This window comes from Aythya marila (genome assembly GCF_965140915.1).
Source record: "Aythya marila genome assembly, chromosome: 12".
NCBI lineage: Eukaryota > Metazoa > Chordata > Aves > Anseriformes > Anatidae > Aythya > Aythya marila.
In genome coordinates this window covers 5,814,585-5,835,145 of record NC_139053.1, presented here as the reverse complement: position 1 = coordinate 5,835,145, position 20,561 = coordinate 5,814,585, and the positions used below count along the sequence as shown (strand labels likewise).

General features: G+C 41.3%; 1 protein-coding gene across 2 annotated transcripts; it reads left to right on the top strand.

The window, feature by feature from the left end:
* The first annotated feature begins 8,065 nt into the window (after window positions 1-8,065).
* AKTIP (AKT interacting protein) lies at window positions 8,066-20,277 on the top strand. 2 transcript variants are annotated; one of them, XM_082770136.1, is made up of 10 exons: window positions 8,066-8,110; window positions 11,566-11,679; window positions 12,907-13,112; window positions 15,066-15,130; window positions 15,218-15,318; window positions 16,638-16,726; window positions 16,800-16,898; window positions 17,114-17,221; window positions 17,618-17,678; window positions 19,349-20,277. In XM_082770136.1, the coding sequence occupies exons 2-10, from the start codon at window positions 11,638-11,640 to the stop codon at window positions 19,454-19,456; spliced, it is 879 nt and encodes a 292-aa protein (XP_082626262.1). In that variant the 5' UTR covers window positions 8,066-8,110; window positions 11,566-11,637; the 3' UTR covers window positions 19,457-20,277. The 2 variants fall into 2 exon arrangements, with proteins under 2 accessions (XP_082626262.1, XP_082626261.1); XM_082770135.1 differs by having other exon boundaries at window positions 19,346-20,277.
* Window positions 20,278-20,561: the final 284 nt, after the last annotated feature.

Sequence of the window (20,561 nt, the reverse complement as noted above, 5' to 3'; positions counted from 1 at the left end):
GACAATCTCAAGAGCTCCCTTCCCACCTGATCCTTTCTGTGATTCTGTAATCCAAGGATGCAGAAGTGCTGTATGACTGTAATCTTAATCTGCATTACCAGTGGGAAAGAGTTTTGTTTTGCTTGCTTGTTGTTTGTTTATTGTTCACAAAATATGGATCTATTTAGCTAATTTTAGGCCTGACTGATTCTATTCTATTTTAGTCAACAGGAGCAGACTGAAATATTTTCATCTAGTAAACACTAAGTTTTAAACCAAATTTCCAGAGAGGATGATCACAGAAAATTTGAATGCCAACCCCCTAAGTATGCTTGGAAAAAAAATATCTTTACTTCAGATTAATCACAAGTACCACTAAGAGAGGAAGGATGGAGGGTTTCATTTTCCTATCTTCATGGTGGTTTTGATCCTTTCTAATCTCTGATATTAAGATGATTTCAGTTCTAAATGTGCTTATTTTGTCATGGTGGCTGATTTGGCTCTAGGAGATACAATGAGCACTTGGAAGAATTATTAACTATTGTGTGCGTAATGGTTTGCTCACACAGAAGTGCAGCTGTTGTGTTACTATTGTTTTAGTGTTGGCTCACTTTCTCCTTTTTTATACTGTCTAGATATTATTATTATGTTCCTATATAGTTTCCTGGTTGATAAGCTAGGGGGGACAAAACAAACCTTGTAAAAGCGTTTGTGCATTATATGCTTCTAAGAAAAAAATCGTTCTGTAGTGACAGAAACTTGTGCCCGGTCATGATCACCAGAAAAGACACAGCTTGACAAACTGTAATTCCTGCATATTTTACAGGCAGAATTACATACAGATACGACATACACTATATATTTCTGTTTTGTGTATATATACAAATAGAAAAAGTCATTAATAAATAGACTAGCATTAAAATCTCATATTGCCTAATAATTTCTAACAAAATATTCAGCACAGATTTTAAACCAGATGCCAGTTCAACATCCTTTTTTTTTTTTTTTTTTTTTTTTTTTTTTTTTTTTTTCTGACTCACAAAGCCCCTTGAAGTTGGGTTAAAGATAAAAACAGGAACAAAAAAAAAAAGTATTTTAAATGCTAATATATGTTTAATACCAGTTTACTGATGCTTATAAATAAAATCATTGCCAAACGTTTTACATTTTAGTTTAAAGATTGAGATATAACTGTTTTAAAGCAAAAGAAAAAACAAAAACAAACAAACAAACAAACAAACAAACAAAAAAAAAAAGAAACCCTTGCAAATAGATCAGACTAAAATACTAAGGCAGTACTATAGTCAGTTCTAATTTCACGTTCCTTTTTAAGAGCATGATTATACAATTCATGATGGGAAGTAGCAACAGCCTTTAAAAGCAACTGTTGCCTATATTTTTTTTTGTAGAGATATCTTAGTTCCAGACAAATCATTTTTAGAAGTTGATAGGCTTTTCAAACATACATATAGAACATACAAACATATAGAAAATGAAAATAATATCAGTTTATCTCAAAATACAGTGCTCAGATTGGTGTGCAGCTGCCTTGATGACCTAGCTAGGGTATTGCACTGTTTTGGTTGGTAGGTTGGTTGGCTGCTTTTGTAGACACAGACTTGTGCAAACACCTACATGCAAACACATACAGACAGATGTGCTCGTAAATTTATAGCAAATGGAGAAATTCCTTCTAGCCCAAATACCCAGAGCACCTGTCTGTGTTCAAAACTTTAGTGGGCAGGACTTTTAAAGGCCTTGAAAGAGAAAGTTTATTTGTAATTACACAGTTTGAAATGAAATAATGAAAATTAATTCAATTGTGATGGTAGCTCTTTGCTTGGCTACTTAACATTTTTCAGCAGTATGCTTTGCTATAAATTGGAACTAATATATAAAATAACACAGACACTGCTTCATAAGGGAACATTCTATCAGGGATTTTCATAAGAGAGACAGATCTAATATTATACCCCACTATTAATTAACATTAGATTTATTATCTGGAAGAAGGTGTTTAAAATTCTGCAAAATGAGACATAATTATCTTCATATAGTCTCTTTTTCATAATCTTCATTTTCCAAAGGTATTAAGGGACCTTATATTAGCAAAGTGGAAATTATTAAGGATAATTAAGATGAAAGTTTTATTTGATAGAGGAATTCTCATGATGTTTGGACATGCATGCTCAGTTTAAATCTAATCTCAATTCACACTTACATTTTTTTAGAATGAAATTTGTAATAAAGAGAAACCACAAACAGCCAAACTATGTTTCAAAACTGCAGAGGCACAACTTGTTCACTTAAAAGAGAAGAAAAATTAGATTTCCCAACATTTTGTGCTTCTGGTAACTGTCAAAGAGATAGAAGATAGGACTGAATTAACTGAGAATCACTGTAGCTTTGGGAAATAGAAATAACCGAATGGGAGGTAGAAACTTCAACTAATCTACAAAAAAAGGGTTGCAGATGGCATAGAAAAAAATACAAAAGTTCAGATAAAAAATAAAGCCAATGAAACAGATGTGGATGGAGATGTTCCGTTGAGGATTTCCTGGGCAACTTAAGTTCTTATTCATAGATGAAGCATCTAAACTGAAGTCGTATTGAAGTTAATAGGAAGTTTTTCAATACTTTTAATTGGTCTGTAATGTCCTTTAAACATAAATTTGTGACTAGTCACAATTAGTTTTGACAAGTCAGAACTGGGCAGGCAGACTGAAGTTTCTGTACCTTGGTTGTGAGGCTGTTAGTCTTTGATTTCCTTTCATGTAAATGTTCAGACCAATTCCTAGTCTAGCTTTAGAAAGTGCTAAATGTAGTAAATGTTGTCTGTATATACTGACTGTGGTATTTCTGCTTACTTTAAGCCATAAATATGAATACAGATAGTTAAAGACAAACAGCAGCAAACAAATGAGGAGTGAGAGGGGTGTTTCTGAGTTTTAATTCAGTTGTTTCCATATGCAAGTACAGCGTCTGTGCCCTGAGCTATGAGCTCTGAGCAGATAGTGCCGGATGTCGCTTTTACCTGGAGAGGAGAGAAGCAATCTTTCTTACAAATCTTTTATTTACTGAGTCTTTTGAATCTTTTGAATACTGAGGTTCCCAGCCTCCTGTAGCAGTCTGCATGACAGGGCTGTTAGTGACCAAGACTGGCTCATGGAAAGGTGAGGTGAGCCCTACCGATGACAGTGGTGCTAACTGGCATTCTATTTAATTAAGCATGTCTCTTTCTGCATGAAGGTTTACTAGGTGTCATGTTCATATCCTGCCTTTTCTTACTCCTTTTGAAGCAAGGAGCCCAGTACTGTTTTGTATGGCTGAAACGTTTTTCTAGCTGAAGGGAAAGATGGGTGTAAACTTTCAAATTCTCAAATTTGAGCTGTGAGGTTGAATTGGTCTATTGTGATAGATGCTCTTTCTTCATGTAGTGGACGTTCAGCATTATCACAGAATATCCTGAGCTGGAAGGGACCCACAAGTTTCATGGAATTCAACTCCTGGCTCCACACAGGACCACCCAAAAATCAGACCCTACATCTGAGTGCGTTTTCCATACGCTTCTTGAACTCCAGAAGGCTCGGCACCATGACCACTGCCCTGGGGAGCCTGTTCCAATTATATGGCTAAATATTAGAGCTTGCCAATTTTTAATGATGTGCTCTGGACAAAAGAGCAACAAGCCATCTCAATTTAGACTTGGATTAGTTGGGCTACACAGACACAATCTTGGGTAGCTGTTCATAGCTGTTTCTCATTGAATGTGATAGCTTCCTTTGCATATTCACCTCACAGCCTTTACTCTTCATATCCACTTCTTTGATCAGCTATACACTAAATTCTTTAATATGCAGCTTTTTTAAATAACCAACCACTTACACACCTGCTTAATATGTCACTTTACTAGGAAAGTAATAAGAAGATGAAAGGAGGGAAGTGACTTTTGTGTAAAAATCTGGCTCCAGGTGTGAGTGGAGAAAAAAATGGTCCTACTTTATTATGTCTTATCTTCTCTGAAATTATGTAGGTATTTTTCAGTCAACAAATTAATTTTCAGCTGGAAAATCACAGTTATGAATTGGTTTTGGTCTGCTTTTCACTCATCATATCATACCGTTAAAGCAGAAACTGGAGTTCATAATGATATTGTGGAAACTGCTGATCAAAGGTTGTTTACGTGGGCTGTGTTCACTGATTTGCCACGGTTGTCTCATACAGATGCGCTCTAATGACTATTCTCTGCAAAACTGATTTTTCAAAAAGATTCTTTAATCTGATTACTCTGTAATCCTTAGTTATTCCTGAGAGTGAGTTTACATGCATATTTGCTTGGAAGTATGTTTTACATGATTATGAATCAAAATATTCCATGAAAGGAATGTATTTAAAACAAACGAAACCCTTATCGGTAAGTAAATAGTAATTACAGCTGCAAGTCTAATTAACGCCTTATTCAAAACCATCAAAAATGGTTGGAAAAATCTAAAATGAGGAATTTCTATTCATCAGTAGACAAATTTAGGTATGAATGTCCATGATGAGACATACTGAGGAAAGCATAGTTTGAAGGCTGTGGTGTGATCCCTAAGTAGTTTGTCATTGTTAGCTTCTGCTGTTCAGGAACAGCCAAGCTCTCACGTAGCTGAATATATCAGCAGCCATGCAAATCTAAAAGTGTCGGGATATTATATACATATGTACTTTTATATGAAGTGAATCTAGCAAGATGAAAGTCTTCCTATAGGGAATAAATATATTTAATAATTCTGATTCTCTGTTAAAGAAGTGAGTTTGTAGTTGAAGTTTTACAGTGTTGCTGACAGAGCAGAGACCCCAAGAACTACATAACAGATTTTGATGATGCAGTTTGGGCTGTTTCTTCTTATCTCTTCCCCAAGGAAAATAAATATACTGTTGTTCTGGTTTCGGCTGGGATGGAGTTGATTTTCTTCCTAGTGGCTGGTATGGTGCTGCCTTTTGGATTTAGGATGAGAATAATCCTTGTTATTTCCCCTTCCTTTTCTGTCCTGTTAGACAGTCTTTATCTCAACCTTATGAAAAGATATGAAAATAAGAGGGATGGTTTTGATGACATATGCCAGGAGTAAGGTTAGTGAGGAGGCAAGGGATGAATGGGCACTGTATCATTAGATGATGCTGTGGGGTTTCTGATGCTTCTGAACACTGGATCCCAGCACTGACCCACCTTAGAGGCAGAAGAGCTGAACTGACCAGAGAAATACCACATGAAGTGTAAGCTAGGAGCGGGTTGTATTTGACTTGTTTCCAATCTTGTCACTAAGAGCCTTTACTTCTAATTAGTTTTTACTAATTTGATGTTTCCTTTGTTGTACTATGTTACCAGGCTTGTGTTGCACTAAAATAAATCTAAGTGGAACTGAGAGAAATGCTTTGAAATCTGCATGGAGCAGTATGCCAAAGCAGCTCAAGAGACCCCAAACCCAGGGCATGTTACGAGAATTATGGGTCTGGACAACATTTTCTGTCAAGCTATGAAGCCCTGTATGGGAACTACCATTCTGGGTAATAAGTTTTGGGAAGGCATTCACAAACCAAATAACTTTCTGCAAGCTGGTCTAGTGGAAGGTGTCCCTGCCCATGGCAAGGGATTTGAAACTAGGAGATCCTTATGGATCCCTTCCAATCCAGACCATTCCGTGGTTCTGTGAGATACCTGTCATTACCTAGCAAGAAGGGCTGAGACGTTCAATAGCTCTAGCCTTACCTGCACATATCGGTTCCAGTTTACCTAGATCTTGTTTGTGTTATTGCCCTTCAGAATGATGAGAGAACTGTGGCATGATGTATTCCTCCCCATAGAAAACCACCCCTGTGCGTTGTGAAATAAGCTCTTACCCACTGGCTTCTTTGTAAATGCCTTTAAAATGAAAATACCTGTTTTAAAGTATTCTTGTACGCTTGCCATCATATTTTAGGAGCCTAATAGTTTCTCCTAACTACTTCACTGTTTTCATTTGTAATTATATTGTTCCATAAAGTGACGATAGTGTTTCTTGTAGTATCTAAATCACAAAGGAATTAATTGCATTTGAAAAGGTGTTCAAGGCTTTGAGTTTTTAACAGTGACTATAATTCTGCTTGTTAGCTTTGAAAAAAAGAAAATATATTATTTCACCTTTTGTTTTGGAGGAGGAAAAAAAGGCATGTTAATACTGATAGTTATCAAGTAAGGTGATGTTTCGTGTAACTATATATGGTATTTTTTCAAAATTCTTTTGTCAGTGTCCCCATAGAACTGCTGGGGATGGCAGTAGGAGAGAAGCATGCATATTTATCTGCAGCTGGCAGCAAAAGCCCTGATCACTTCTTGTCATACAGCATATACAGGCTTTCAGTCAGTAAAGTATTTTCATCCTTCAGCTGTCTTATGGATCACTTTACGCGACTACAGCAGCTGCAGAACACCACCTAGTGGTGCTAAGCACTCCCTCCAGCTAATTAAATACATGGAACTTCCTTCGTGTCTCTTCCATTCAGTTTATTTCTAAAAACTGCAGCCACCACAAGGGGAAATTCTGGCCCAGTCAGAACTATCAGGGTCTTTGCACGCTGGGCAATTAAACATAATAGTGAATATGCCTTACAGGATGCAGCCATCGTGGCCCCCCTTCAGCAGCAGAGCTACAGGTAGGTGCTTGGCAATTTTAGGTTTGGGGTTATGAGGATATGTGCTTTTGGGGTATGATTCTATGTATTGTGGAAAATCTTGGCCAACACCTTTTTCCTATGCTAGCCTGAAGACATTGTTTTAAATTAAATTCCTCCCTGCATTTAGCCTTCTGGGTGAAACAGATATGCAAGTATGCCTAGAAAAAAATGGATTTAAATATGAATGTATAATAATTTGGTTCTCTGTATTTTACAGCTTCTCTCTTCAGTCTCCTGAAAGATTTAAAATTGAAGCTGATGAATTTCAAATGAGTCCGTCTCTTATATTTGTCATTTTCCAAGACATTCTTGGCGTGCTTACACAGTAATGAACCTGTAATGCTATTTCAAGCTGATCCAACAAACCTTCAAGATTGTGCACTTCGGACCTAACAAATGTTTATATGTTTTCTTCAACAGATAATGAGATATGGAAATGGAAAAAAAAATGTTTTCTGAGATGATTTTTCCTAACTTTGGATACAAAGTAAAAAGGAATAGGACTTTTATTAAACTTATTTTCAACAGGCACTAATCCCTAGAAAAAGAAACTTTTTTTCTAAGGTATACAAATAGCACTTTAGGCTAGTCTGTTAAAATACCAATATACATGTAGTATGAAAATCAGTTAAGATTTTCTTAAGTAGAATTCATACAGATCTGGTGTGACTAAGAAGGGAATCCTGACCCCCATGTGATTGTGTACTTTAGCTCATCTTGCAGGACCCATTCAGTCTTAAGTTTATTTGAGGTATTTGATGCCCCGTGCACTGTTATTTAGCGCTGTTCTGGTGTTAGTGCCATAGCCGTGCCTGTGTTATGTTTTCACGTAGTTTGCTGGAGGCGTCAAGCTCCAGAAAATGTGTTTGGGTGAGTGTTTCAGAAGCGCAGCAGGGATCACTTTCTTACACCGCCCACTCAGGTGCCCGTGAGGGGCCGGCCCCGCTGCCCGCCCGCCCCCGGCCGCCATTTTGGGGCCCGCACAGTCCCTCAGGCAGGGCCGCCCCAACCCGCCAATCGCATCTCTCCCCGCTCCGCCCCGCCGCCCAATGGGAGAGGCTCGCGTTTCCCAGCCCCCGCCCCGCCGCTCTCTTCCTGCGGCCTGACAGGTGCGTCACCCCCCTCCCATTGGTCCGCCCGCTCTAGACGGACAGCCGCGCGGACCAATCCCCTTCCGAAGGGCGTTCCCCGCAGCACCCTCCGTCCCCACCCGCTGAGGGGAGCGAAGCCGCCCTCATTACCTCACGCAGCGCCCGGCGGCCCCCATTGGCCGCTTTCCCCCTCTTCTCCCCGCCCCCCGGTGACGCCACGGCACGGGAGGGGCTACGATTGGCTGAGCGCGAGGCCGGGCCCGGCTGTGCGAGGCCGAGGGGCGGGCTTAAAGGGGGGCGGTGGCGGCGGCGGGGCCTGGGCGGCGGGGAGCGGCCGGAGCGCGGTGAGGGCCCGGTGGGGAGCGCGGCTTTTAACCAATTTCCTTCTTTTTCACCCCGTTTTTGCCACGGGAGGGAGGGGCGGAGAGCGGGGTGGGGCTCCCCGCGGCCTCGGCGTTGTGGGCGGGGGGGCCGGGGGGCTCGGGGCGGGCCCCGCCGCTGGGGCCGGGCGCTCCTCACAGGGAACCGCTGGCAGTGGGGTGGCGGTTGGGGGGGGGGGAGAGGGTTTGATCCCCAACGGCTCCGTGCCCCGCAGGCACCGGGGTCCCTCACAGCTGCCCGGGGCAGCAAAGGGGACGTGCGTACAGCCCAGCTGCTGCCGGCCCTCAGCGCGGTCACCCCGTGTGGTGCTGGCGGTGCCGCTGCGGGGTGTGCTGGGGGCGGCAGGTGGCCTGGGCAGCCACGGGAGGGCTTCCACAGTGCGAGTGCACTATAAAAGCCAGGAAGCCTTACCAAGAAGCAGCACTTGAAGTGGTATCTCTTCACCTTATTCGTGTTTTCAATTGTTGTAGCAGGAGGCAAATACTAGAGGAAAAGGTGCAGACTGATACAAGGCCCGTGTGAGGAGGGCAGCTCAGCAGCGCGGCTGTGGCGCTCGGCTCCTGAAGCAGCAGAAATCTGTAAAGGCAATGCTGGGCAGCGCGGTGCTCAGCCTCTGTGGGTGATGAGAGGAGCCCGGGTGATCGTTCTGAAGGTGTTCGTGCCTTCCGTGTAAAATGAGCAAAGCCAGTGTGTTGGGCTCTGCTGGGAGGCTGCTGCTGCCGGTAGGTGCAGCCCCACAGAGTGCCTTAGCAGCAGGTACCCCTGTGGAAGGCGCTGTAGCCAGGGTGACGCTGGGTGACTGCGCTGCCTGGAACCACCCCTGGATGATGCTGGGATTTCACTCCCGTGGCAGCTGTAAGCCTTCTCCTTGCTGGGAAGTAGGATCACCAGGCCAACTGAAACACACCAATAGTCCATTATTTTAATTTTTATCTGTAATGACTTGTAATTAATCTAGGGTAGTAAATTTTTAGGTGCAGGACCTAGCAGTTACAGGCCACGTTTCTTGTGCTGATACCGTGCTCAGCTCCTGTATAGCGTACCTAGAAAGAGTGAGCATGATTCAAAAGAAACCAACTTTGAAACACCTTGAATGGCTTTTTCAGTGACTGCGTGGGAGACTGGCACTCCAAGGCCACCAGTTCGCCATCATCCATAGGATCCTAACAGGAGAGGCTGAGGGCAATGCAACATGTTAAGGGAAATGCTGTGTATCGCTTGTTACTGGGGGGCAGCTGGCTGAAGGAGCTCTGTGCAGGATCCTCTCTGGAAGTTATTCTGTATTCTAACTAGGGCTAAAGTAACGCTTTATTTGGAGATGAAACTGGTTCTTAATAGCTTGTAAATAGGCATCTCTGTAATGCAAAGCGTTTCAGCAGAGCTGGGAGCGTACTGAGCACGTATGGCTGCTTTCTGCAAGGTGGAGTCAGTGACGGAACTGCATCCAGCAGTTATCACGCTTCCAGATCAATTCCTGTCTTGCTGGTAGTAGGTTGGGCTGGTCTTTATGTACATACCTTGTTCCGTGTCCTTTTTGGCTCCTGTGTCTCAGCTCTTGTTCTGGAATAGGGCAGTTTGTGTTAGTCCTCAAAGAAAAAAAAAAATTCCCCCAAACCCATAAAGTAATCACTCCAGGTTCCAGCTAATTGTTTTCAGACCTGCACCTCAGCTCCCAGCAGTTTGCTCGTGTCAGAGCCGGGCCCTCTGTGCGTCAGTTCCTCCACCCTCAGGTCACGCTGAAGGTCCCCAAGGAAATCTCTTGTCTTTTGGTAGCCGAGCATCTCGCTCTTGTAGTCTGGCTGGGTTTTGGGTAAGAGGAAGGGCCTGTGGCATGGCCCTCTGGCAGGGCTCTGCCTTCCAGACAGGGGATGGGGAAAGGTGAAAACATCTGCTGTCCCACCGCTGTCCCAGAGCGTGCCCCTGTTCTGCCCCTCTGTTTTTGCTGGCTCGGAGCGATGCGTCTCTCTGGCTGCTGAAGAGGAAAAATATCTGGAGGAATCGTGTCCTGGAATGTTTGCCTCAGATGCTTTGGGGCTGGGAGACTGAATTAATTTTTATCGCTTTCCTGAATGGTGCTTGCAATTTTTTACTGCTGGGCTGCTCAGTATCTAGATGGCTGTAGTTAGATAACTGCATTTGATATCAGTTTCTTTTAAACATTTGCACAGCTAGGATTTATTTTTTTTTTCTGACAAATAGTCTGGCTTAATTCTTTTTTTTCTTTTAACAAGGTTAGCTTTGATTGTCTTAGGAAGAGTCTGGATCTTAACGTTATCATTTTTTTCTATAAACTGTTCAAAGCAATGCGTGAACAGGTGGTGGTGACTTGTGTGCTGTAGAAAACACTTGGTGTTGACCTCAATATAACTTGTGCTGTCCTGTCTTTGTCTCTCTCATCCTCTGAATTGTCTTGGTTAGTGTTTTTATGATTCCATATTAAAGAAATCAAGCAAAATGTACTGTCTCAAAACTTACTGTAGTGAGAAAGGGTGGGGTGGGAGGTGGAATATTGGAAACCAGGAGGACTGGAATAAAAAAAAAAAAAAAAAAAAAAAGAGGAGTAGAGGAAACAGGCAGTGCCAGATGAGGTGGTGTAGGCGAGAGAGCTCTTGCACAAACAATAACAAGACATTTTTTTTAAGAGGGGGGAAAAAAAAAGACTTCTGGAGTTTATACCCAAAGGGGAGCTGTGCGAATGGCTTGAACAGACGAAACACCGAAACTCCAAATACTGCTGAAGTCCTTGTAATTGAACTGCTGATCTAATGAGCATTAAGCTTAGTGCTCATAATGAGCCCATTAAATAGCTACAGAAAATCTTCTGTGTTCTGTGGCTTTGTCTGTTCCTGGCAGGGCACCAATGCAGATGAAAGCAGAATGACACATACGTAATGCAGGCTCCATGGGAGGATCATCTCGTGCCCTGGGAATGGCAGTGATTTTTCAGGCTGGAGTGCCTCTGAAACCTGCAGAGTGTGCAGTGTGTGCGAGGGACAGCCCTTGGCCATGCTGTGAGAGTGAGCTGTTGTAGAGCTGTCCGATGCTGGGTGTGAACGCTGAAGTGATAACTTTCAGCATTTGTGTGTGCAGAGGATCTGTATTGACTGTGCTGAGCCAATAGATGGTCTTTGGCAGTTGGCAAGACAAAGAATATGCTGCAGTCTTTCTCAGAATATTGTTTTAGCAGGAAGAAGGGAGGCGTTCAAGTGCAAAAATACTGTGTAGGCAGCTATAGTACTGTCCTGGAGTCTAATCAATAATAGAGCTCTGGTGATTTTATCTACCGTTGGTCTTAACTTCAAGAAGCTCTCTTCTTTTACAGCAACATAAAGCTGGGTGCAAAATTAGATCTGAATCCTATTTATATATTGAGTCCTGTTTATCTGTAAGGATGCACACTCATTCTGTGTATTTTCAGGGTGTAAACCAGAGAAGCCTGACGAAACGGAAGACACTGAAAAATTGCAGTCCTTTATTTGGAATACACGTTATGAACCCTTTCTGGAGCATGTCTACAAGTTCTGTGCGCAAGGTAGATATAATGAGTGGGTGCTCTAAGGTGTTAAATCCTGAGGGCTGGGATTGCCTTCAATAAAAGGGTCAGCTGGCTGTGACTTGCAGGAATTGGAATGTGCCTGTGAACGGAGCCTTCTCCAGAACTCACTGCAATGACTTGTCTTATCTGAAGCATTTTCAAGTAGGAAAGACAAATACGTGCAAATAGTTTAAGGACTTGCTGCTTATGACATTTTTTACCGTCTTAAGTAGACTTTAGTCAGGTATTGCATGTGCAGTGAGCACTGGCAAAACTGCATTTCTAATGCTATTACTTGCTACATGAGACTTTGTCTAAAAGCACAGCACTTTGAAGGTTATTTGCTTCTCAGGTTTTCATTACTAGAGAAAATTCTATAACTTGGTTGATGGTGCTCAAGGCATAGGTATTGCTACTGGCCCAAGTCTCAAGCATTTCGAAACGCTATCCCCTAAATGGTGAGCAGCACAGCCTAGTCACGGGTCTGTAACCTGCAGGTGTGTCCTGGCAGCCTGCGGAATGATTTTGAGGTCTGTACCTAATAGCGATCTCTAGCAGCGTAGCAGTGACCCACTACGTAGAACAGTCTGTGTGTGTGTGTATATATGTACATATGTGAAGCGACATAGGCATGAAAAGGTTGTTAGAGCAAAATTACTTAACCTGGGCTCGATGTCACTGTCAGCCAGTGATTCTCCCACAGCGGGAGCAGGCTGCACAATCAGTGCCAAGTGGGATGTTTGTCTTCACGTATGTCACTTCCCACCTGTGCTAAGTTTTCCATAGAAAGCTCTGATTTCTTCTCAGCTTTACTACGGTAATTCTGAGAGACTCTTCAAAGTCATAGACTTTGAAGTCTATGAATGTGAGGATGCGCGTCAGTGGAAGTGACTTACCTTGATGTGCTGGAAATAGCCTGACTTTAAGCTGATGGTATATATTACCTGCTTCTAGTTCCTAAATAAGTACAAACCTCCGTGTCCTAATCTGCAGATTTCCAACTTAGCCTTGATTGCTTTTGCACTTACAGTCTGGGTTTGATTGAATAAAAATTTATATAAAAACAAAACAAACTCAAGATCACTAAAAAAAATAAAAATAAAAATCTCATCGGCCAAACTTGTAATTACTAAGGGCGGGTTTAAGCCTGTGTTAAAATATGTTCCTATGTTAAATACTTTGAATTCCAACCTCTAATGCCCTGGTTCTGTTTTAATATAACAGAGACCCGAAGCTGAAGAGAAAACTTTGACTGGAGAGCTGAGAACCAGTCCTCCACGAACCTCTACGAAGAAACAGTTACCTTCTATCCCAAAGAACGCTGTGCCAATAACCAAGCCTGCCTCCCCTGCCGCGTCGTCCCAATCGACAAATGGAACACATGCTTCTTACGGGCCTTTTTATTTGGAGTATTCCCTCCTAGCAGAATTGTGGGTTTTCGCTATTTTTTTTCTGTTATAGGTTACTGGGTGTATGCTTCAGTGAAAAAATAACTTGTAGGGGTCTAGTGCTTGTGTGGTGTCTGCCACAGCCCCTAAAGAATGCAGTAAAACTCTGTGCTACACCAAATTCTTCCGGAGCAGCAACCTCCACCTCTTGAGGTGGCAGGGGAGAAAAAGGGATGAAATTTTAAGGGCTGTGTTTAGATGTGATTTTCTGAATTTTAGTATTTCTCAGTCTTCAAGTAAAAACATTTTGGGTCTACCAAAGCTGGTCTACCTGACCACGTACCCTCATAGCATTTTGGTCAGAAATACCTCATTTGTTAAACAATCAATAATACAGAAGCCAGCAGATGTTTAGTAGGAAGATGGTTATGAAGGTAGGGCACTGTATAATGGAATTAGGATGTGGAACACTTGAAAGTGCTTATTAAGTGGATATTAGGAGGGCTGTGTGTCTTCCTGTCTTTAATGGTACTTGAGAGGGAGGAGTCACTGCAATTTAAAGAGTTGTTGTTGGATCAGTTTGATCAGTTGCATTTGATCCGGTGTAGTGATGTGCAGAGTGCTGTGGGAGCACACACACAAAGCTGTATGTCTGCAAAACTTACCAGTTATATGGGGTTACTTAAACTGTTTTATGCCATAAAGCTGGAGAGACTTTGTCAGTAGTAGACGTATTGGATTCTCAAGTATGCAGTGCCTTTTGGAATGAAATCCCTGGAGTCCTGATGCAATACTGAGCTTCAGATCTTGCATTTAACCATTAAGTTGAAAGTGAGAACTCTCTAAATGTAAAACGTGGTGTTCAGGCAACTGATTCTGACTTAATTCAAGAAAAATGTCTTTCTTCTGCAGCATGCAAGAATACTTTGTATTCCTCTTGTTTAACAATTTCACGTACAGTATGGAAATAGTTAGCAGAGAGATGTGTTAGTGCTTTTCTATAAGATCACTGTTTACTAGTGCAAGTGTGCTGAGTTTAATTTAATGGGCCAGTATGGCAACTAACTGGAAAATGTATGAAGTGAGTATTTCAGATTATCATTTATGGTATTCAGTAGAATCTGCATACCTTATAACTGTAGCTGATTAGATTTAGAAGGAACTTATTGTGTTCAATAATTAGAAAAATGGAAAAAGTAGCATGATTTTTCTCTGCAGTGCTGTTGTTTATCAAATGGAGCTTCCTAAAGGATAAAGGAAGAGGGAGAAAACCTTTCCTTAATTCAAGGATCATTGATGGCTGAAGTAACTGAAGATAATTTGATCATCTTCACAAGAAATGAATTAACAAATAAGTGCAAGTTTACAAAAATGTGTTGGTCCCTACTGTTAATGAGATGCTGTAATCACTTGATGTAGATCTCTAATATACCCAGCCTGTCTTTTCTGTTCTCTGTTACTTTGTTTGGTCTCTTGCCAGTAGGATTCTTGGTTGACCTGCCACATAGTCTTATCTAAAACTGAAAATTTGTTTAAAATTAAAGGTTTGGTACACTTTCAGAATTAACTGGAATTGAGTGCAAGCCTCTGTTCAAAGAAATTTAGTTGCAATCCTTTTTTTACTCTTTACTTTGAAACTGGGAATTCGGTAGAAAAGTGGAAATCACACAGTGCTGAGAAGCATTAAATGCATCTTCTGGGGAAATAAGTTATTTCCGTTTCTCTGCTTACAGAGAGAAATTATTTCTCAGGAGAAATAATACTTCCTCTTAGTAGCTTCTTAAGTGGAGAGCTAGGAAAAGCAGAGTGAAAGTATATGGTTTTGCTAGTTATCTGCCTCCTCCTCTGAGCAATCAGCCCTTGGGAATTGAGTATAAGTTTGTGGAAGAAGTCTCCTGTTAAACTACTGGCCGTATGTTCTGGCTTTACTGCTGTCAGCTTGCTGTAGGTTTAACGCAGTTGTGGAGCTATTCTAAATACTGATTCTAATTGCAGTACCTTGGTTGTTAAGCAGAAATTGCCAGGTGTCTACGTGCAGCCATCTTACAGATCAGCATTAAGTAAGTTTAAACTTTAACTTTTAAAATTGCAATACATGCTTGTTTTTAAATTCTTCAAATTTCTCAAGAAAACTTTCTCACTTGCAGTGTGGTTTGGAGTAATATTCATAAGACATGGGCTCTACCAGGATGGTGTGTTTAAATTTACTGTCTATATTCCTGATAACTACCCAGATGGAGACTGCCCGGTAAGTGGACATGGTTGTGTGTGTCTTGGGGTTTTCTGGTGCTCTAAGTCCGGCTTCCCGTTAAAGCTAATGCACCAGGTAGCTTCTCATTTCATTGAACTAGTTTTGTTCAGTTGGCTGGGCATGTTTGTGAGCCATCTTGTATATATTTCCTAATGTCTGTGGAAGGAAGTTGTTGCTCTGATTACTGAGATTGGTGTAGAGAGAATTCTATGAGCTTAGATTAATTAGAGTATTCAAGTAATCAACCAGTTCTTTACCACAACGTTTGATCTGCTACTTCCTTGGCAAGGAACTTGAAGTTGAAGCACTTAGTGTACAAATTCTGAGTAGCCTATAATGGAACATAAAATGCAGGCTCTTGTGCTGTGCTTGCTACAATGCTGCAGGATTTCTTGCCTGTGTCTGTTTTAAAATGCATTGAAACAAAGAACTAAGAACTTGAGTTGAAAGTTGGTAAAATAGAGGGAAAGGGAATAGATAGTCTGCTGTCCCTTTTTCTTCTCTAGGGAAAAGAATACAAGTTATTACATTCCTGTTAAAAAAAAAAAAAAAAAAAATCCCCATCAAAACAAAAACACACATGTGGCAATCGGACTCTTTCCAGAGCGGAGCATCCGGCCCTCTTGGCCAGATTTCTTTAACAGGAGGATCAGGGGTGGGTGTATGGAACTGCTGTAGCTGAGAAGGAGTTGCTATGTCAGGAAGCTGTCTGCTTGGTGTCAAGTTTTGTGTGAAGCTGTCACCTTTAAAAGGACAGAATTAGTAGGAATCAGTATCTTGAAAAGATTTTAAAGAAACTCATATGCCTCTCATATATCCATATTTTTTTTTACTAGCGCGGGGCTTTCAAACCTTGTTGAAGTATTTTTCTTTTGGAGCAGCACACAAATGCAAGAGGAAACTAACTGTGCACAGCTGAAGACACCATGGTGACATCACAGTTTACTTAAAAATGTGTAGGATAAAAAAAAATATTGCTTGTAGTTCAAGTATTTAAAAAGCTTTCAGTCATTAATAGCTGAGGGTTGTTTTTGGCTTTAATCTGATCTTATCTGATATTACCTGTGTTGGCACACAGGATTAGTTTCCTGATTTGGTAGTGAGCATGAAAGAGGACAAGACCCTGCACGTAGCCTGGGTATGTTGGGTTACAGTTTCACAGTTGCTATAAATCACTTTAGGGTGTTTTCCTGTTATCTAGTACTAGTTGATTAGTATTTGGAAGCAACATCTGACTGACCAAAACAAACAAACAACCACCAAAAAACCTTCACCCAATAGTTTTAACGTTAGGATTCTTCTTTTTTCTAACTCAGCGCTTGGTTTTTGATCTGCCTGTCTTCCATCCGCTAGTAGATCCCATGTCTGGTGAACTGGATGTGAAAAGAGCGTTTGCAAAATGGAGGTTAGTGGTAACATTTTGATGGGTAGCTTGAAAGAGGCTCTTTCCCTTCTTCACCATGGTTTGTTCCTTTTAGGCGAAATCATAATCACATATGGCAAGTACTAATGTATGCTCGCAGAGTCTTCTACAAGATTGACACAACTAGTCCTCTGAACCCTGAGGCTGCAGTGCTGTAAGTATCTTCTGTGTTTATAGACATAGTCTCTTAAGAGATTTTTTTTGCACAGAAGTGTAGAAACGAGATCTGTACAATCAATTCATGGTCTTTACCTTTGGAGATGGTTGCATTAGAAACTTAATTTGAGGCTTTGCCAAATCTGTCTGTGCTTCCGGAGCAAACTTGTGCTTCTTTGCAGTTAAGTGACATCGCTTATTTCTCTGTTGTAGGTATGAAAAAGATATTCAGCTGTTCAAAAGTAAAGTGGTGGACAGCGTCAAACTATGCAGCAGTCACTTATTTGATCAGCCCAAAATAGAGGATCCCTATGCAATCGTGTAAGTACTGTGAGCAAATTCACCACATCTTAATTTTTTGAGAACAAGTTTTGGTATAATTTTTATTGAAGCCTTTCCCTGCAAACAGATTAAAGTAGGTTGTCCTTTTGTCTTGTATGTTTGTAAGTACCTTAATTATTCCTGTGCTCGTTTCCTTCTGTGTAATATTGAGTAAATCTTAAATAGTGAAACAATGTATTTAATGCTGAAAAGATCCATGCCACTGTGAGTTAAGTTCTCAAGAAATGCATGTTTTAACACTGAAAACTCAGATTTGTAGCCGACTTGAAATTCATCAAACTAGACCAAGGAAAACTGCTGTGTTTTGCTGTACTGCTGCTTTGTGCTTTAGTTTCCAAAACTGTGAGGTAAGAGAGAACTGTACTTTCTCCATAGTTTTTCTCCTTGGAATCCAGCTGTGCACGATGAAGCCAGAGAGAAGATGTTGACTCAGAAGGTATGCACAAAGTCCCAATTCTGACTGTCAAAAGGGCTTGTTGCTTGAAAAGGCAAGGAAGGTTCCGCATCTCTTTGAGATGAGCACGTACCAGGCAGACCTCACCCCACTCCTTTTCTGTATCTGCAGTCGTGAGGAAACTGAATTGGAGTCCTAACTGAGCAGTTATGTCACTGTTCTAACTTCAGTGTGTTAAGCAATGAATTGTTCGGCCAGCTAGAAAGCTTTGTTGGGCTGAGTACAATTGTTGGCAAATTTGGCAGATTTTTTGTTTGGAGATGGAAGGGGAGGGAAGAAGGAGAAAGGAGAGATTTGCTGACTGCCTGTTTAGCTTGTCCTGCATTTGTCATGGTCAGTAGTGCTGCATAACCTGACAGTCCCCACCTTTGTTCTTCTCTGTTGTGGAAAGATGTTTAATTATTTAATCAAAACTTGAAGGCTTTTTTCTCATTTAAACCCTTTCAAGCAGCACAAGCAGAGTACCTTGCTAACGTTTCTGATGCTGCTGTTTCCTAGTAAGGCACTGTCTGCTAATCAAAGGCTGCTTACAGTTGCATCTATCACAAAGCACTCTGATAGGGCAAGAATGTTACAGTTTATGACAGCTTTCACCTGAGCAATACCTTTGATATTTGTAATGCCAAGGGGCAGTAACATTCAAACAATGGCCCTTTATCTATGCTGGAGCTGAAGTAGTGATGGTAACTATCTAATGGCTTTTGAGCATATAAACGCACACAGGACCAGAGGGTAGAAGAGGTTTTCTTGTCTTTCTTGGAAATAAAGCCAAATGGAATAAGCCTGCATTCTGAAAAACTTAAGGCTTTAAAAATATTCTCTGAAAACATAGTGTCCCTGTCAATCAATTTATTATTTTTATTTTTCAAATGATTCTTTGCACTAAACAAGAGCTGGCAAACAGCAGTTCTGGGTCTGCCCGGAGTGGCGTGACAAGTCATTGCATTCACTGTGCCTCAGGATTGTGAAATGGTGCCTGGTGGCCTTGTTGGGCTGGCAGGGAGGTGCACTCTGAATGTGTTAGTTAGTGCACGTATGGCACTTCAGTTGTTGGAGTAGTTTGTTGATAGCAAGACCAGCCTGATTTCCATGGCTTAGGAGACTTGTTCCAAAACATCAGTGTAGCTGAGAATCTTCTTTGCCTTCCCTGTAAAAGGAAGTTCCCAAGTCCTGAGTTCTCTCTCTCCCTTCTGCTGCAATCCTGGCTCATTTGGTTATTGTTGTTGTAATTCCTGTACCTCAGGAGCCACGCTGGAGCTGTTAGTGTCGAGCTAATGGCTGACATGTTTTGATTTGGATTGCCTCTTCTTTCTGTAGAACCAAAAAATTTGGCAAATAGCAGTGCAGTGGTGCTGGGTTACGGTTTCCAATCAAAGTGCTCCATCCAAAGAGTATCTCTTAATCTTTACAGTATAATGGGGTGGTAATATGTGAACTAAGACATTAAAACTCTCCTGTGGTGTCAGAGTAGTTCTACAGAAGCCACGCGCATCCAGAGAAATTAAAGCAATAGACTTAATTCTGTTCCTCTTTGAGGAGAGCAAACAATACCACTTTTCAGCTTGTATTTGCCAAACTTAAAATGGGTGGGAGAGGACAAGAGAGTTTGGGGTACCAAATAATTCTGACTTTAATTTTCTTCTACCTAGAAGAAGCCAGAAGATCAGCACTGCAAAAGCATGCATGTTTCTGGCCTCTCATGGGTCAAGCCTGGCTCAGTTCAGCCTTTCAGCAAAGAAGAGAAGACAATGCCTACCTAGCTCTTTTGGACTGTGGTGCACGCAACACTTTCTGCGGGTGGAGGGAATGTAATGGAGGGAGAAACAGCAAAGCAGCAGTTTCCTTCTTGACTATGGATTAGCAAAAACTGAACGGTAGCAGTGACTCCAGTAAACCTGCTTGATGGATTGCTGACTCAACGTTTTACATATGCATTAGGTTTTAAAGGCTTGCCTGGAGTTTGGAAGCATCTCTGAACACTGCAGTACTTCTACCTGAAGACTGTCTAGGGTGGGTAATTCCTCAGGGCTCTGAAATGCCTGGAGGTTTTGGGTTGGTTTTTAAGCTTTTATTTTTTCCCTCCAGGAATAGCAATTTTTTTTCTAAATCTTAAATTGCTGGCAGAAATATTAGCAGGAAATATGATGCCAGAGGTAAGCTGTGTTCATGTAAACTAATATAGCAGAGTTAAACACTATATTTAATGGTTTTAAATACTTCGGTTTCTATTGTAAATATGTTAGAATTTGAAATTGTAAATAGGTGGTTCAATGACTCCATTTAGCACTTTCCAGAGGTAAAACTGAGGATGACACTCAGTGTATGATGTATTATTGATTTGTAAATGGATGTTGTCACTAAAGCACACATTAGTCTGACAGGGTGAAAGCAGAATGTCAGGCTTAGTAGACTTTTATTCCATAAACACTAAAATCCAAGCTTTTAACGGTGGTCTCTTGAGCTAATAAAATCTTAGATGATTTTAGATTCCCTAGGTGGCCACACTGAAGGAATTACTAGGATAGCTCGACTAATGTGTGTTAATAGTGACACCTTAAGAAAATAAAAAGAAATGATGATCTTGCTTTTGTCCCTCTGTTCATCTGTACTCTAGACACTTAGCAAAGACTGGCACTGGAGTGGAAGCACCTGGCTGCACAAGTACTTGCAGGCACCCTGTTACGTTCTGCAGAGACTGGTTGAACAGTTTGGTTCCACGTCTAGGAAAACATTTTAAAGCTGCTGTAAGCTTAGGACAGAGTCTTTTTGTTTCCACAAGTCTTCCTAGCGTCATAACCCAGCAAAATGTCTTATTCTTGTCTAACAGGATTTTCCTATAGCTTCAGTACTTGTGATGCCAGCCTC

Bases quoted from the DNA above. Each gene is read 5' to 3' on its own strand.
- AKTIP (XM_082770135.1), top strand. From the start codon at position 11,638: ATGAACCCTTTCTGGAGCATGTCTACAAGTTCTGTGCGCAAG. The intron at 13,113-15,065 runs GTGGGTTTTCGC...TTCTAATTGCAG, and splicing joins TATTCCCTCCTAGCAGAATT to TACCTTGGTTGTTAAGCAGA. The intron at 15,131-15,217 runs GTAAGTTTAAAC...TCTCACTTGCAG, and splicing joins ATCTTACAGATCAGCATTAA to TGTGGTTTGGAGTAATATTC.